Here is a 17,221-nt window from a genome sequence, read left to right as displayed (position 1 = left end):
GTCATGGAGTCCAGGATGCTGAATAGAGTCAATACACAGAGTTTGGAGTCACAGATGGATCTGTTTAGGGGTTTGCTTTCCTCTTCCAAGAACAGACATCCAGAGCTTCCACCTACTCTGCAATCTCTTTCTCACCCAGTAACTCTGCAAAGTTCAGCAGAAAGCTGTGCTCCACACTGGGCAGGGCCTTTGCATACTGACCCCCAAATTTTCCCCTAAACATGGTTGGATCAGAGAAATAACAGGGGTATCTAATCCACGGTTACTTCACATCTAGATCTATTTCATTGCGTTCTGACCAAAGTCATTTTGTATGCGCTGCGGTCCTTCTTGGAACCTGGCTTTCTGACTCTGCTGTTGGTAATGGAGTGTAGAATTCACATTTATCTTGTGGCCCATTCTAACTTCTTGGACAAGTCAGAATTTGGGTGTTTTTTTTTTTTTAACCAGGGATTAAACTCAAGCACTCAACTATTGAGCCACATCCCCAGCCCTGTTTTGTATTTTATTTAGTGATAGGGTCTCACTGAGTTGCTTAGCATCTCGCTATTGCTGAGGCTGGCTTTGAACTTATGATCTTCCTGCCTCAGCCTCCAGAGCCACTGGGATTACAGGCATGTGATACTGCACCTGCCAGTAGATCCTTTAACCATGTAAGAGATCCTTTAACCAAGTAGTTGTCAAACCTAAGAATGACCTCAGCAATTGATTCAAAGATATTTCTGACATGGTCTTCCGGATTCTGCTTTACTACATCCATTGTGAGACCCAGGAACTTTATAAATATTTCTAACATGTATCACATTTTGAGAAGCACTGTTAAATCTAGAGATGACCCCCTTCATTTTCTGTCAGTCACTCTATCCAAGGCAAAAAAAAAAAAAAAAAGTACCACCACAGATCAGCTGACATCCTAGGTCCGGCCAGTAGAAATAGGTGATGGTGGCCATTGGAACACCATGGAAATTGGCAAATGCTGCAATCAAGGTTCCCCTAATGCAGAAAGCCAGTTGTTAAAGCAGGCCACTGCCCAGGTTCTGTCCTCTTACAGAGATTACTATGTTGGAAATGGTAGGGATGAATTCCTTGGAGGAAAGCTCCAGGGCAAAAAACATTTCCTTGGGAAACAGGTTCCCACAGGCTATAATGATAACTGCTCTCATTTAATGATGACTAATCACTGGGCTAGGGTGGCTAGGGGAGGGATGCTATGCCTGGGAGTCCAAGTTCCCCTGCAGTAATACCTCCATGTCCCTTCTTCTGAACCATGACCCCACCCCCTTTCCGTCAAGTCTCCCCCACCTTATTTATTGGCAAGATAAATAAATAAATAAATAAATAATTCTAGATCTATATCCTCAGTGGCCCATTTAACTCTATGTGGTGTATACTTTAACACTATAATTTTCCAGATGAGAACATACCCAAGATTATACAGCAAGTGACAGAAACAGGATTTGAAGCCTTCTATTTGTCTCCTGGGTCTGTTGTTTTGCTACAAGGCCATGATTTGGTAAACTTGGTCCCTTTCTGGAAAGTCATTCCCAGCATTTCAGTTCTGGAAATCTGCTTTGTCAGCACATCTAGAGTGGTCCTATCTCTGTAGCAGATTTTCACTGACCATATCAAAATGCCTATGAACTCTTTTGTGGTGGGAAATATGAGGTGAAGATCAAGATGTTCTTGTCTGCTCATGTGTACATCTTCTCCATGTAGACATTCGGCTTGGGAGATTAGATTATGATGACAGGTGATGAGTACAGATGCATAGGGTGGATGGTTGGGCAAGAAGGGAGTTTGGCTCTCAGGAGAGAGGAAAGAGGGGACAACTTCGTAAGTCCAAGGCGTGGAGGCTGGAGTGAGCCTGGAGGCTTGGAGGAACCACCATCAGGCCAGTGTGGCTACACCATGGGGGCCTGCACGGCTTGGCAAAAACTGAGGTAAAGCAGTGGCAGAAGTAAGGTGACCCGGAGCCTGGGTTCCACGGATTTGGCCTGGATCCCCAGGACCCAGGAATATGTGGAAGGTTTGAAGGGGGGCAGGTTTGTGACCAGACAGATTCTGAAAGCTCCCTTGGCTACAGTGGAAGATAGACTAGAAGGCACAATAGTGGAACGGGGAGTCCATTAATTGGGCAGAGAAGCATTTGACCTGGATTAGGGAGATGGCCATGGGGTCAGAAACAAGGTGACAGATATTTACATCTAGGGAATAGAATGGCCAGCAGTGAAGCTCAGGTTGGATGAGCAGCAGGGTAAAAATGGTCCAATTCAACATCAGTGTTTATTTTATTTTTTTCATGGTGTGGGAGGGTGGTATTGAGGATTGAACCCAAGGGCAATTTACCACTGAGCAACCTCTTCAGACCTTTTTATTTTTTTACTTTTATATTTTTGGTACTGGGGTTTGAACTCAGGGGCACTCAACCAATGAGCCACATCCACAGCCATATTTTGTATTTTATTTAGAGACAGGGTCTCACTGAGTTGCTTAGCACCTCATTTTTCTGAGATTGGCTTTGAACTCATGATCCTCCTGCTTCAGCCTCCCAAGCTGCTGGGATTGTAGGCGTGCACCACTGTGCCTGGCTTTTATTTTTTATTTTGATATAAAGTCTCCCTAAGTTGCCCATGCTGGCCTCCAATTTGCAATCCTCCTGCTTCAGTTTCCCAAGTTGCTGAGATTATAGATGTAATCTCAAACCCGGCAAACTTCAGGGTTTTAAAGTATGAGACTCCACTCTCTCATCCCCAGCTCCCCCCTATTCAGCTCTCCCATCCCCAGTACCCTTGACTTGGGTTCTTCTTTGGCCTTAGTGGCTGCACTTGCAAGAGTGATGCCCAGGTCTTTTCCATATAGATATCCTCTCTCATTGCTTAAGGCTGGTCTACCTGGGCTTACGGGACTCTCCAGGCTCCTGCTCTTTTTCTGTCTCCCCTCTTATGCTTTAACATAATTGTATAGCCTGGGTCTTTTGCAAGAAAAATACATTTATTTCTCACAGTCCTGGAGGCTGAGGTGTCCGACAGCCTCATTTAAGCATCAGATGAGGGCCTTTCTTCTGCCTCATCCCATGGTGGAAGGGAAAATGGCAAGAGAGCAGGAAATGGCAAAAGGAAGGAGGTCAAACTTGTCCTTTCATCAGAACCCACTCCTGCAAAAGCCCACTCCCAGGATACAGGCATTAATCCACTCCTGAGGACAGAGCCCTCAAGTCCTAATCACCTCTTAAAGTCCCACTGTTGCATTGGGGATGAAGTTTCTAACACATAAGCTTTGATAGACACATTCAAACCACAGCACCCTACCCCCACCACATATCTCACAATTGTGTAGGAAAAAAACTTAAAGAGTAGCCCCTGATGGCTGGGCCTAGGCAAATTACAAGACCTACACCTAAGGCCTCAGGTCCTGAAGAAGACTGGAAGATACTGATACTGGAGTTTTGGGTCCCAGATACAAAGTGGGGGAACTTCTTAGTTGTGAGGTCTCTGTAACAGCCTGGGTGCTCTGCCCTCCCCAGAGAGCCCCAGTTCACCTGCACTCCCCTATCTGACTGCACCAGGACCTCTGGCAGCTAACCTCTCCAAGCTGTCCTTGCAGAGTGAGTCTCTCTCTCTCTCTCTCTCTCTCTCTCTCTCTCTCTCTCTCTCTCTCTCTCTCTCTCTCCTCCAGTCATGGCCAAGCACTGCTCTTTGCCAAAGAGCTATGTGAACCTGCACTCCTCTCCCCCAACATAAGCTCATTAGGGTGCTATTTGCTTAAGGGCTTCTGGAAGCAAGTGGGGGCCCTGGGTTGGAAAAAGCTGAACCCAGAGTGACTGTCCTTCAGCCTTCCTACCTCCTGCTAGGCACTTGCCACCCCTGTGAGGAAACTGGACATAAGAATCCATTGAAATATTTAAGGGTGGACTTTGAGGGGCTAAGTAACTTGAGCAAGGGTAGTTGAATGGATCATTAGAAGCAAAAGCAGGGAGGGGAAGTTTAGGCCATGCTCAGGGACTGGAGCCCATGTAACTGGGGCTAGAAGTAGCAAAAGGGGAGGCTAAGACATGGAGACACTGAGGAGGAAGGACACTGCACTCAGTGCCAACTGGACTGAGGGCCTTGTAGGAAGTACCTCCAACAGGAATTCTCTCAAAGAGATCAGACATCAGCAATGGAGACCTTTAAAAGCAGAGTGAAGGCCCTGCTTCCTACCTCAGAGGGTGCCTCCTCTGGGCAAACCTTCCTGGCAGTGGTAGCTTTCCCACCTGGTGTCCTCTGGCTCCTGGGTGTCAGTACCTCTCTGGCTCAGCTGCAAGTCCCACACCCCAGTCTGGTTCTCAAAGCCTCTTTGTTCAACAGGCCAGGCCTGAATCTGATAAGGCCGCATTGCACTGGGTAGACAGCAGCCCTGCCCTCACTGGTACCCTCAGCCATACCCCTCGCCCTTGTACGCAAGCAGCATCCACCCCAACTGATACAGACACAGGGCCTTCTCAACCAGGTGGGGGCAGGGTTTGGTCTCCGGAACAGGCCTCTCTGTGGCCCATTTAAGACCTCTTTCATCCCTTAGGGAAGTAGGATAGAATTATTATCCCCATTTCAGAGATGATTAAACTGTGCTCCAAGAGGGGAGACAACTTGACCACATTCACTTCTTGCACAGTCAGGAACTCCTTTTTAGTCCTAAAACGTTGGAAAGTGGGGTTGCTTCTAATTTCTACTTTGCACATGTAGAAACTGAGGCCCAAAGAGATGAAGTCTTTTTCCCCAAATTACATATTAATGGAGTCCAGATCAGTACCTAGGTCTCCTGCAGCAGCAGACACAGTTCCCATTCCAGGGGAACTACAGGAAGGCACACAAGATCTGATGGGTTGAGAGAGGCCAGATCTCTGTCAGAGAAGGTGGTCCTGGAATAATGGTTCTAGGTGCTGTCAGGGAACCCAGAATTGGGTGTGAGGATAGTTAAAATAGGTCCACAAATTCTTTGGTGACTTCTCCTCTGGAGAAGCTAGGTGTGCCTTGATTTTTTTTTTGGGTGTGCCTTGAATTCAGTCTATGGCTAGGTCAGAAACAGCCATGCAGCTTCTGTCTGTTCTACCCAAGACTGCACTTGGCCTATATAGATAGGTGTTCTGGTTCCTGACCTAGTTGAGCCCCCAGACAACAGGCAGCATCAATGTCAACCATAGGAGTACCATCTTGGACACCCAGATCAGTGGAGTCTTCGAACGGCTGAAGTTTTGGCCAAAGTCTGATTTGGAAAAGATCCCCCAGCTAGAACTGTCTGGCCATGCTCTTAATTCTAGATCCACAAAACCGTAAGCAAAATAAAATGGTTACTTAGAAACTTGACATTTGGGGGGAATGAATAACCAGACAAACAGTGAAGAGGGAATGGGGACTGAGGAGGTCATTTCCTGAGGCTCTCCAGAAGCCTTTAACACAATTTGACACAAAGACTTTTAGAAATGGAGGCTTCGTGAGGCTGGAGGATGTGTGATACCCTTCAACATCTAAAAGGGCAGCCTGAGAAAGCACTGCAATGGGAAAAAATGGGGCAGACAGAGATGGAGGCAAAGGGGAGAGCTGGATGAGCACATCTCTCCACACTCAATAGATCGGAAAATATATTTGTGCTGGGTGTGGTGGCATATGCATGTAATCCCAGTGACTCAAGAGGCTGAAACAGGAGGATTACAAATTCAAAGCTAGCTTCATTAACTTAGACCCTGTCTCTAAATAAAAAATAAAAAGGGTTGGTATGTGGCTCAGTAGTTAAATACCCCTGAGTTCAAGGCTTGGTACAAGCAAGCAAGCAAGAAAGAAAGAAAGAAAGAAAGAAAGGTTCACAATGATCAATTTTTGAGTGGAAATGAAGAGTCTTCAGGTGGTTTTGGAAGCAAGGAATATCATGGATGTGGATTAGTGGGTATTAAGGAGTTATCCATCACCAAAAGGAAATGAATGTAATTAGAGATTTTTTAAACCCAACAAGTGTTGAAGAAAGTGCTCAAAGTTTGAGGCTAGACCTGGGAAAGTTTTGGCCATTCCTTAGAACAATTGCTAGCCACATTTGCCCAGAGTGCCCTACAGGCAGAAAATGTAAGATCTCATTAAGAAGGTCTATGAAGATGACCCAGAAAGCACCTTGTTGCCCTAAGAAACTCCAGATATTATAATCTTGGTGACTCAGGAGGCAGAGGCAGGAGGACTGTAAATTCAAGCCAGCCTTGGCAACTTACCAAGAACTTGCCTTAAAAAAAAAAAAAGTGCTGGGGATATTGCTCAGCAGTGAAGGTTCAGTCCTCAGTACCCAAAACAAGCAAATAAACCTGCAAGTCCTTCTGCTTCTGCATCTAGCTTATGCACAAAACTCTGAATGCTAGGTTTAGGAAAACTCAGAGGAAAGCAACCACATAGACAATAGGGAATGAATGTGGTTTGGGAGAATATTTGGGAGTGTGATGGAGGAAAGTTTAGAGGAAAGGTTTCAAGATGTTAATCCTAGCAAAAGATGGGCATGATGAAAATCTATCACATAGAGGGAAATAACAATATAGTGGAGAATCGTGAAAGACACCACTTTAGCCAAGTGTCAAGGTTAATATCACCAACAACACATGGTGACACTATGTGCTCTCATATGCGACACTCTGAAAAGGACTTATCAATTCTGTGTTATCCTTCCCAATATGCAAACCTTATCTTAATCATGTGGAGACAAATGCAGGCTGAGGAATATTCTAAGAAATTACTGACAGTACTGTTTAAAAGAGTCAAGGTGCTGATAGGTAAGAAAAGACTCAGGAAGTGCCCCAGAGTGGAGGATTCCAAGGAGGAATGACAACTAAGTGCCAGATACTTGGGAGAAAAAGGACATTAATGATAAAATTTGTCAAACCTTAAATTCTGTAACTTTTGTTAATAGTATTTCAAGTACCAAGGTTAACTCCTTAGCCTTGGTAAACATTCTATGGTCATATAAGAGATTAATGTAAGGGGAAGATGGGAGAAGGAAGAACACCATTTTGTGACTTTTCTGTACAGTTAAAATTAACTCATGAAGTTATTAATGATGGTGGAATGTGATGATCATTATTATCCAAAGTACATGTATGAAGGCACGAATTAGTGTGAATATACATTGTATACAACCAAAGATATGAAAAATTGTGCTCTATATGTGTAATAAGAATTGTAATGCATCCTGCTGTCATATATAAATAAAAAATAAATAAATAAAATTAACTCAAAAATTTTAAAATGTGGGAAAAAATGTCTGCTGAAGACAATCTCATGGACTAGTCAAAGGTGGGCTCCCTTGCCGTACCTGAGTCTAAGGTGACTTCTATGTCCAAAGAGGCCAGCTGTTCTAGCTGGTGACCATGCAACATCTTTACTTGAAAGAGAGCCTTGACTAGAAATGGAATGAAAAGGGGTTGGAGGGATTGAGTAGGGTGAAAAGTCACGGAATACTGGTGTTCTTCATTTATTCAAAATTTACAATGAGCCGCACGTTATGTTAAGTTCTTTAAGTCTCTTATTTCACTTAAACCTCACAACTATTGTGGTGGCTGTTAAAGTTTCCACTATTGACAGATGATAAGAGTGGGTTTTTCTTTTGCTTTCATGTTCTGGGGATTAAGCCCAGGGATGTTCTACCACTGAGCTATAGCTCCATCTTTTTTTATTTTTTATTTTGAGACAGGATCTTGCTAAATCATAAAGACTGGTCTTGAACTTACAATACACCTGCCTCAACCTTCTGAATAGCTGGAATCACAGGCATGTGCCAGTACTTCCAACAGGAGACTGGGTCTTATAGAAGTGGAGGAACAGAATCATGTAGCCAATAGGGGCTGGGATTCAAATCCAGTTTGATGGCTCCAGACCTCTTTCCTAACCACTTCACTCTACTGTCTTCTCAGGGACACCCTCAGTCAGTTTATATCTCAGGATTTCCCATCTGGGCCGTGTCGGGGAAGAGGAGATTGCCAGCAGAAGGAAGGAGGAAGGGTATGGGCGAGGATGGGCTAGGCAGCTGGAGCTGTCCATGGTGCTGGTACCTCTCTGTCAAGGGTGAGGCGGGAAGGCTGGAAGGAGGCAGAATAGGAGAAGCAGGGAGAGCTACTGGAGAGACAGAGCCCTGCTCAAATTAAAAGGAAATAAGCCTGAAACGTCAGATGTGGTGGCAGATCCTTCACCAATGAGAAATAATCAAAAGGGTGAGACTTCAAGTTTGGAGGACTTCATATTGAAATAAATAATTGTGTATACAATAGCCAGTGAGGAAGGGATTTGTCCTCAAGTCTGACTTGCAACCAATATAGTATAGCTATGTCGGTTGTTAATATCTGGGAATTCCTTGGCACCATTTGGTAAGCAGTCACTGGCTGAGCCCTCCACTGCCATGGCTGCCTTCTCAGTCCCCTCCCTGCACTCAGGCTTTCCCATGGTCCAAGAAGTAAAGGGACAAAGCCTGAGAGGGCATCCAGCATAATGTGGGCTTCCAGGACACTTCTCTGGCTCTAAGACCATAGGCTAGTTGTCTCATAGGCTAGTTGTCAAGCATTTTGAGTTCTGTCCCCCTTTATCCCCATTTTACAGATAAGGAAAGGGAGGGTTTAGGAGGTTGAACAATTTGTTCAAATACTAAAAGTTGGGGAAAAAAAGATGAGGGAAAAAAACTAGAACCAGAACTTGAACTTGAGTCTTCTGAGATCAAATTTCATGTCCTTTTCCCATACTGTTTTTTTCTCTTTGTTTTTATTCTTAATTTTTCATGTTTAATCATAAAATTTTTTCATTATGATAAACTAAATATCTAAATCATCTTGAAGAATCAAAGTTTTAGTGAAGTCAAACTAATAATTTTCCAAAACTCCAGGGCAAATTATATGAATGGTAGGAAGCTGTGTCTGAAGTACTCATCTGGACTTTATTTAAAAAAATTTCAAGAAGAATCTGTCAGTCCATTCTAAGGGAAAAACACAGCACCTTGGAGACAGATCCTTTCAATTTAGTTACTATGCTGAGATGATTCAAACAAAAACTAATTTGTACTAATCATGCAGAGATCATATGTAAAATGGTCACTAATTTATTCCAAACTATTCCCTTACTGTTGACCTGTATCTTTCTACCCTGTTATAAGGACAATGAATAGAGGTGTAGAGTTATCTAGGGAGGCTGGGTTTGTTCAGAGAGTTAGAAAACCCTATGGTGGCCCCAGGCAGGTTGGAGCCCTTTCCTTCAAATTCTCTTGCCATATGGCAATCTACGTGCAAACTCCTGCTCATTTTGTGCCCCAAAAGTGCATTCAGGCTGGTGATGCCGCCAATCTCTCGATGCCTTCCTATTCCAACAGCTACAGGGACCTTGCCCCGTGCATGCTCCTAGATCCATCCCTGAATACATTGATGGCCCTGTCACTTTCCACCTCCAAGGCTGGACTGAGAAGACACGCCCCACTCATTTCTGAGACCAGGAGCTTCTGTGAGAGAGCCCACCACCTCACTTCCTTCCTCCAAATACACCTTGGATGCGGACCTGATTCCAGATCCAACAATCAGACTACAGCCATTGTTGCAGTGTGAAGGAAGAACAAAGGAGGGCACAGACAAGTGCTAGAGGACTTGTCAGGAGGAGAGTCGAGCACTCTGCCATTGGCTTTTGTCTTTTTCCACCTGGAGCAGCAGGGTAGCCTCCTTCTCAGAGAAATAAAAGAGGAAAGAGTGGTGAGGAAAACACACTCTAAATGTGCAGCAGAGAGGCTGGGAGCTGTAGGAAGCGACGGTGCACAGAAAACTGACTGACTTATTTTGGGGGACCTCCCATTTAAGGAGTGGGGTGTGTGTGTGTGTGTGTGTGTGTGTGTGTGTGTGTGAGAGAGAGAGAGAGAGAGAGAGAGAGAGAGAGAGAGAGAGAGAGAGTTTGTTGACTGCTTTACACAGGCTCAATTACTCAACCTTCACAATACCTTTGGGAAATTATTCCCAAGAAACAAATGAGGAAACTGAGGATCAAAAAATGATGTGACTTTCCCTAAGCCACACAGCCAGTAAATAACGGTCAGAATGAATCCCAGATTCCCAGAGTCTTCTCTGTTCTTTGGAGGAGAGGAGCAGCCATGGGAGCATGAAAAGACACTTAGAAAGCTTAGCAAAGATATTTCGTGTGTGTTGAAGTCCAAATCACTGCGTGTGCTTTACCTTTCTTACCCCCAGCTCTGGGTTCTGGAGGGTCTGAGGCTGCTCCGACCCATCCTTCTTCCTTTCACCCACATCCTGGGCTTCATCAGTTTTCCTAAATCATCATTCACTTTTGTTTACAGACTTGAACCAAACAACACCTTCCTCTGATGGCGTTTTTTTGGGGGAAGGGGGTTGTCCAGGGAGGACATGATTACCAGGGCACAGCAACTATTATTTCCCACAAGTTCTAGGCTCCTGAAAAGGGGACTTCCAAAGCAAGCCAAGGTTCCACTTCCTCTCCTCAGGCTCAAATCCTAGCTGTGCCTCTTTCCATGCTATCCACCTCCCTGGGCAAGGTCCAGTAGGCAGACCTCTCCCTGAGACTCTCCACGCAAGTCAAGGTCACTAGCTGCAGAGCTCCCAGGAGATAATTAGAATCCCATAGATCCAATAGAAACCAAGACCACAGGGGCCCCTGCTGACAGGAGGAACCATCATCTCCTTTCATCCTTCCAAGCCCAGAGTCTACCAAAGTGTAAGCGGGCAAGAACTCTAGAAGGGGGATCCCCCAGTAAAGACACAGAAGGACTCATGGCCCTACTATGAATTTTTCTTCCTCTTTGGGGTTTTCCTGGGGTCCCCACTGGACTCTACTCCTAGGAACAATGCTTCCTATTTTCATTTTGGCCTAAAATGGAAAGGTCTATTTCTTTGTCCTTAAGGTCAAGCTGAGTCAGGCTGACCATTTCAAAAAGAACTTGGGGAAAACAAAAAGGAAATCATTATAGAAACCATAAACAGCATAAAAGTCGTCATGTCCAAAGTACACATTTCAGATTCTGAGAATCCCATGAAAACAAGTGAAACACTCACTGAGTTCTACATTCCTTGATCCCAAGAAAACTCCAAGCCTAATCATGCTAGCATAACTTAACAGGCCCCTTGGCCTGCCCCTTGCCCCCAGTCCTGCGTGCCTCTGGCCATGTGATCGCCCAGGCCAACTCAGGCCACTATTATCTCAGCCACCTTCCACCTTTCACAAGTGAATCCTAACTTTCCAAAAATTATAGTTTATTTCTTGGTTTACTTCTAGACTAAGCTCTCTTCCCATAACCACAGCCTGCCTCTTCAATCTGAGGAGAATCCAGCTCACTGTCCTGGATAGTGAAACATATTTAAATACCCACAAATGAACTTTGAGATTTCCAACCTCACCTACCTAAAGAGTCTTCACCAAGAAAGAGTCTTCTTCCAAAGCACACATGGACAAGTGAACACATGGGCTTCCGAAAATCCACATTATCGTATAGTAATTTCTTCTTCATACATTAACCTTTGGAACCCTTCAAGAGAGTTAATTCAATTTCAAAGAGTTAATTCAAATTCCAAACAATATGCAAATAAGTTAGCAATTGCAATCGCCTGAAACGTGATTCTGGCTGGGGTTCTGACCCTATGTCAACAGCAGTTGTGGGGAAAGAACAAGAATGACTCCTATTTGGGTGTCCAGTCCAAAGAAGTAGTCCCCTATAAATCTGGTCGTCAATGATTGCTGGGACGTCAGGACAATTAAGGCATTATGTATAATAGCACGTTGTGATTGGTGAAAGCCTACAGTTACTACTACAGCAGGAAAAGTCAGGGAATAAAAACTGAGTAGTATGAGGATTGAAATTGGGTGACAGGGGCTGGGGAATGCACCTCAGTGGTAAAGCGCTTGTCTAGCATGCGCGGTTCCATCCCCATCACCGCAAAAACAACATCCAAACAACACACACACACACACACACACACACAATCACAATCAACATTTGGGCAACGCATTCGCCAACACTGAACTTGACCCTTTCGGGTTGCCGTCGTTGCCCTGGGATACCAGGAGACGCTGTGTCCTGTGCGTCCCGTATCTGTGGAGACCGCAATATGGCGGCGGTGTGAGTTAGGAGCGTTGGTCCGCTGCTAGCGAGTAGCCAGGGAAGGAATCTGTACCAGGAGACTGCCTCCTCCGGGAAGTTGTGGCCAGGGCCCCTCGGGGTCCTCAGACAGCCCCGTAAGACTGGGAAAACTTGGGCGAGATCAGACCCGGAAGCCCGAAGACAAAAAAGGAACAGCTCTAAGTATATTTTGTTTCCTTCATTTTACCTATTTTTTCCCCTCAACTCCCCACGACGACCTCCACTTTTTTCTCTGGTCATCTTGAGAAATTTTAATATCGGAAATTAGGCAGTTAAAGGTGGCTGGTGATGTGTGTGTGTGTGTGTGTGTGTGTGTGTGTGTATCCCTGGAGATTAGAAGATTGGATTAAAGAAAAAAGTAAAACAAAACCCATAATTGCCCAGTGTCTTCACGATGATTGCAGCAGTGTGAAGTCTTTTAGGAAAGTAGTGCAGGCTATTGTGGAAGCTGATTGTTAGTCGTAGTAACATTGGTTTGTTTAATGCTTTCTCAAACCCCTTATTTCACATAAGCTTTACATGAATTGTGAAATAGGACAACCCTCATTTTATGGAATAGATTGACGTTCAGTGTGATGGAGAAACTTGCTTGTCCCAAGAGAGTCTGGGGAGTTAATTGAAAGCTGCTTGCCTTGCTTTCTGCTCATTCAGTCCTTAGCCTAGGATGGGCCTGTTTCTTACCCCATTACTCTCCCTATGCACTCTCTGGGCTAATTCCATATGTTGAATGGAAACTTTTTCAGAAACTGCCTGTAGAATCCTCTGAAGTCAGAGACATCAGTGAGTAGGGGCAGGACTCCAAAGTGATTCAGTGACAGAAAAGTAATTGTAATTTCCTCCCTGTCTCTTCAGCTTGCATTTCTTGGGTTACATTTGAATGTTTTGCTTTAAAATTGAAGGTAGGAGTCTTGCCTGTCTTGTCCCATGTCTAGTACAGTATCAGCTAATAGTAGGCACTCAGTAAATACTTTGTGAATGGAAGAGTGAATGAATGAGTACATGAATGAGTGGATCTAAGATAGTCCCTTCCAGAAGATTTGGGAAACCCTCTAGGAACAACTGAATCAAAAGAATCTTTTGCTTTGGATGGGTGGTAGAGAAGGAATGGGAGAGTGTCTTCGGGATGTGTACAAATTCTTAAAGGTGATCATAAAATATTTACTAAATTTGAGTGAGAACATTATAATAAGGAGCTGAACCACAAACATGAACAGGAGAATTAGGCTAGACAAAATGAAAGTCACTTGCAATTATAAACTGTTGTAAGGATTAAAGTACCTGTGAAGACTTTACAACACTGCTTGGCACATACATTCTCAGTGGATGTTAGCAGAAATACATACCATTTTTGACATTGTGGGGAAAGATACTGAGTTGTCTGAAAAAATATCCCTATGTTCAAAAAAGGTGTTAAGAGTGATGCTGCCCAAGGTGATAGCCACTAGTCAAATGTAGCCATTAAGTACTTGGAATAGGAGCAGTCTGAATTTGAAATATAAAACTGTACATCAGATTTGAAAAAAAAATGTAAAATATCTCAATAATTTTCTGTCAATTACTTATTAAATGTTAGTGGCTTAAATAAAATACTTTATTATTTCACTGATTTCTTTTACTTTTTAAATGTGGCTACTAGATAATATTTAATTACATACCTGCCTTGCATTATATTTTGGGGAGCAGAGCCATGTTTGGTGATTTCTTGGATTATTGCTCTGTATTGAGTGTAAAAGGAAATTAGAGCTGAGTGGATTTCTAAAAAAATGGTACTAGGGGTTGAATTCAGGTTCTTAAGCATAATAGGCAAGGATTCTACCATTAAGCTACATCCCCAGCCCTTAGAGCTGAATGTTGTGAGGTGGATCATTGTAGAGGTCTGGAAACCAGTATCATATGTGCCTGAGCAAGACTGGCTGTAGCAGGAGTGTCTCAGAGTAGAAGTTGCTATTCTCTTATATAGGTTACAAAGTCACATGTGAGTGTATGTGCCAAAGGAAACCTATTAAAGGAAGAAAGGATTTGAAGTGATGAAACTAAAAGTGGTCTAAGACACTTTGTATCACTTAGAGCAAGGTCAAGAACTCTCTTTCACTCATTTGGTGAAAGCTGTGATTGCTATTCTTGGAAAATAGCACCTGGGTATATGTATGATATGTCGCATATAATATGCATGAAATTGTTTCATATTTTTGTATATAATTTTCAGCTCTGACCCAGTCCATTCAAGGATCTCTCTATTCTAGAGGTTGTTAATCTTTTTTTTTTTCAGTGTTGGAAATCAAAACAAGGGTCTTGTGCATGCTAAGTAAGCACTCTACCACTGAGCAACATCCCCTGCCCCTTCACTGATTCTTGTTTTTTTTAAACCTTTTTATTAGTTATTGATGGACCTTTATTTAGTTATTTGTTTATATGTGGTGCTGAGAATCGAACCTAGTGCCTCACACATGCTAGGCAAGCCCTCTACCACTGAGCCACCACCCCAGCCCTTGCTTCATTTATTCTTTAATTGATCTGTTATTTTAGTGAATGTTTGCTTTAAACTTGGTCTACAGGGTGTGCTCTGGTAGAGAAAACCCAGAAGATTATGAACATGCCATCTCATTTGCTTCTTTGCCCTCTATTTCTCTTCTCATAGCTTATAAGACACATTTAGAGGAAATAGAGAGTAAAAGCAAGCTAAAGGTAAGGCATGTGCTTTGGTGACTGGGGACTTGCTAAGTAATGCCAATTGAGGCCATGGAGGGGCATGGCTGGATGGGCCTTATTCCCAAACCTCCGGTTGAGTGCCTTTCCTGAGTGGTGTCTCTCGGCCCCCAGGCAAAGCTCCAGATCATATTTCTAGTGTCGGGTCTCATGGTACTGCCTCCTCTCTTACCAGAGGTGGGAAGCAGGCCTTCTCTTCCATCTCAGTGATGGCTGTGGCAAGTCCCCATCATCAGCCTCTTTTTCTCACATCCCTCCTGTCTCCCCTCTGCTCTCCTCCCCACTCCAGACTTGTACCTGGATCTGCAGGAACTCCTAGCTTAGTCAGAGTGCTTCCTTGGCATTCTTGTTCCAGGTACCCATTGCTCATCTAGGCGATATCAGGTCCCACCATGAGGCCCAGGGACAGCGGAGACTGCACTATGAATTCTGGTGGGTCATGCCTGAGTACCATTACAATGGCTGTCCCCACCATCAATGACAGCAGTATACCCATGAGCACCTGCAGCAGCAGCACCAGTGCCCAGGTGAGAATGGTAGAGTAGAATATGGCAGCACCAGTCAGGACATGGATGGCAGGGAAATGGGGCAGGAATCTGAGGGACATGACTGTCATTTACCCTCCAGTGTTAGACCCTGCATAGGTGGAGCACCAAGCCAACTGGAATGTCGGGAGCAGTGAGCACTATGTGAGAAGCATGGGGTGGGGCTCCACGGGGAGGAGCAGGCAGGAGTCTGGGCAGGTAGCCAGTGTTTCTCTCTTACCTCAGAACACTCTTTTGGCCTTGACCCTGGGACTTTGTATTTGACCATCGTGTGGATGTTGTTTACTTTTTGTAACTTTTGTGGTTCTCTGTATGGCAGCACAGCTGTCCAAGGGTGTGACGATGGAGTATGACTTTGGGTTTGGTGCAGCTTGTGTTCATATTGTGTGTGGGTGTGTGGCGTGCGACTGTGGTGTGTGGATGGTACAGGGTGTGTGTTAGGTGGGTGGTGCAGTGTGTGTTGTGTCTTGGGGGTGGTACCTGCCTCTTTATATGTGACGGTTGTTGCATTCATCTCTCTATGGAGAGGAGTCTTCTTGGATGAAGGTGTCTCCTCCATCTGTGTCATTCTGGGCATGTTCGTCTTTGGATTCGCTTGCCACCCTTCCCTCTGGACGGGAAAGGCCCCCTCCTCTCTCTCCGATTTCAGCCCCATCTGCACCAGCATCTGAATCTCCCCAATGGCTCTTGTTCCCACCGTAGAAACTTCGGGACTCTAGTAACCCCACCATCTCCCTTCAGCTGGGTGTGGTGGCTGTTTCTTGCTGGATTTCTTCATTGTTCCTGATTGATAATTAAATTCTGTTTTAAATACCAGGATGGCTTCTGTTTTCCTGGTTGGATCCTGACAGATGCATCAACTGATATTTTTAGTAAATCACCCTCCCTCATCCATGCCACCTTTTCTCCATGTGCAGTCAGGGAAAGAAAATACAGTGGCCATTCAGCACTCTCAGTAAACATTGAAACTGAGAATGTGAGCACTAAGTGAGAAGGGATTTGTTGGTCTCATTCACTATTGTGATCCTAGCACTTAGCACAGAGACTGGGGCATAATAGGTCAACAATATTTGTTAAATGAATGACTACATCCTTGTGGTATGTAATGATAAACCAGCTAATAAAGATCAAAGATAAAATGGCAATGAGTTGAGTGATCACACCAATGGCCTTGGTAGGAAGAGGCAATAGGTTCATCCTTCTTCCACCTTACTACCTAGGGAGGTTTCCATCACTCTTCCTCCTTAGCTGTACAGGCATCAAGCATCAGCCTGTGAAGGATCCTTCCAGAGCAGACAGGGAAGTGTTAGCACATTGCATCTCCAGCATCACCAGGAACAGCACTTAGAGCGGACCCAGAAGGGGAGGGGCAGGGACGGCTCACACATGAGTTGGCTGCTTAGTTTTATTAGCCAGCTGAGGGGTGGAAGAAGGAACTCTGATGGGTCCTGTGATCTGGAAAAGTGCCATTCCACATAGGAGAGGCTTCTTCAGTGAGGAGGAAGTGGGAGGACTAGGTTTCTGAGAGAGAAGGGTCTGAGGTGAAAGTGAGGAACACAACTGGCCGGCTAAGACTGCATGTGTGTTCTGGATGGACTGGCTGGATTGGGCTGCCCAAAGGGAGGCTTCCAGAGACAGGCTGTCATTGGCAAACCATTCAAGTGACCTTGGGAGAGGACATATCTTCCTCTGGGGCCTGCCTGCTCCTCCCCTCTCTCCAGACCATGCCCCTGGTGAGGGTTGTTGTCACTCTTCACTTGCTAGAGACACGGGGCTCTTTGTCCACTCTCTGGGCCTTTGTGTCCTACCCCTAATGCACTTCTCCTTCTTCC

At 44.7% G+C, this 17,221-nt stretch overlaps 1 protein-coding gene across 1 annotated transcript in view; it reads left to right on the top strand.

Moving 5' to 3' along the window:
* Positions 1-12,073: 12,073 nt before the first annotated feature.
* The window catches only part of Cfap65 (cilia and flagella associated protein 65), a 32,787-nt gene continuing 27,639 nt past the window's right edge, over positions 12,074-17,221 (top strand). The window contains exon 1 of the mRNA XM_078018481.1: positions 12,074-15,371. Within this exon, the coding sequence (XP_077874607.1) occupies positions 15,237-15,371 (135 nt within the window). The 5' untranslated portion in view covers positions 12,074-15,236. The remainder of the gene's footprint in view (positions 15,372-17,221) is intronic.

Source organism: Ictidomys tridecemlineatus, chromosome 7 (assembly GCF_052094955.1).
Source record: "Ictidomys tridecemlineatus isolate mIctTri1 chromosome 7, mIctTri1.hap1, whole genome shotgun sequence".
Classification (NCBI taxonomy): domain Eukaryota; kingdom Metazoa; phylum Chordata; class Mammalia; order Rodentia; family Sciuridae; genus Ictidomys; species Ictidomys tridecemlineatus.
Note: the sequence above shows the minus strand (reverse complement) of the source record. Positions and strands in the feature narration are given on the sequence as shown.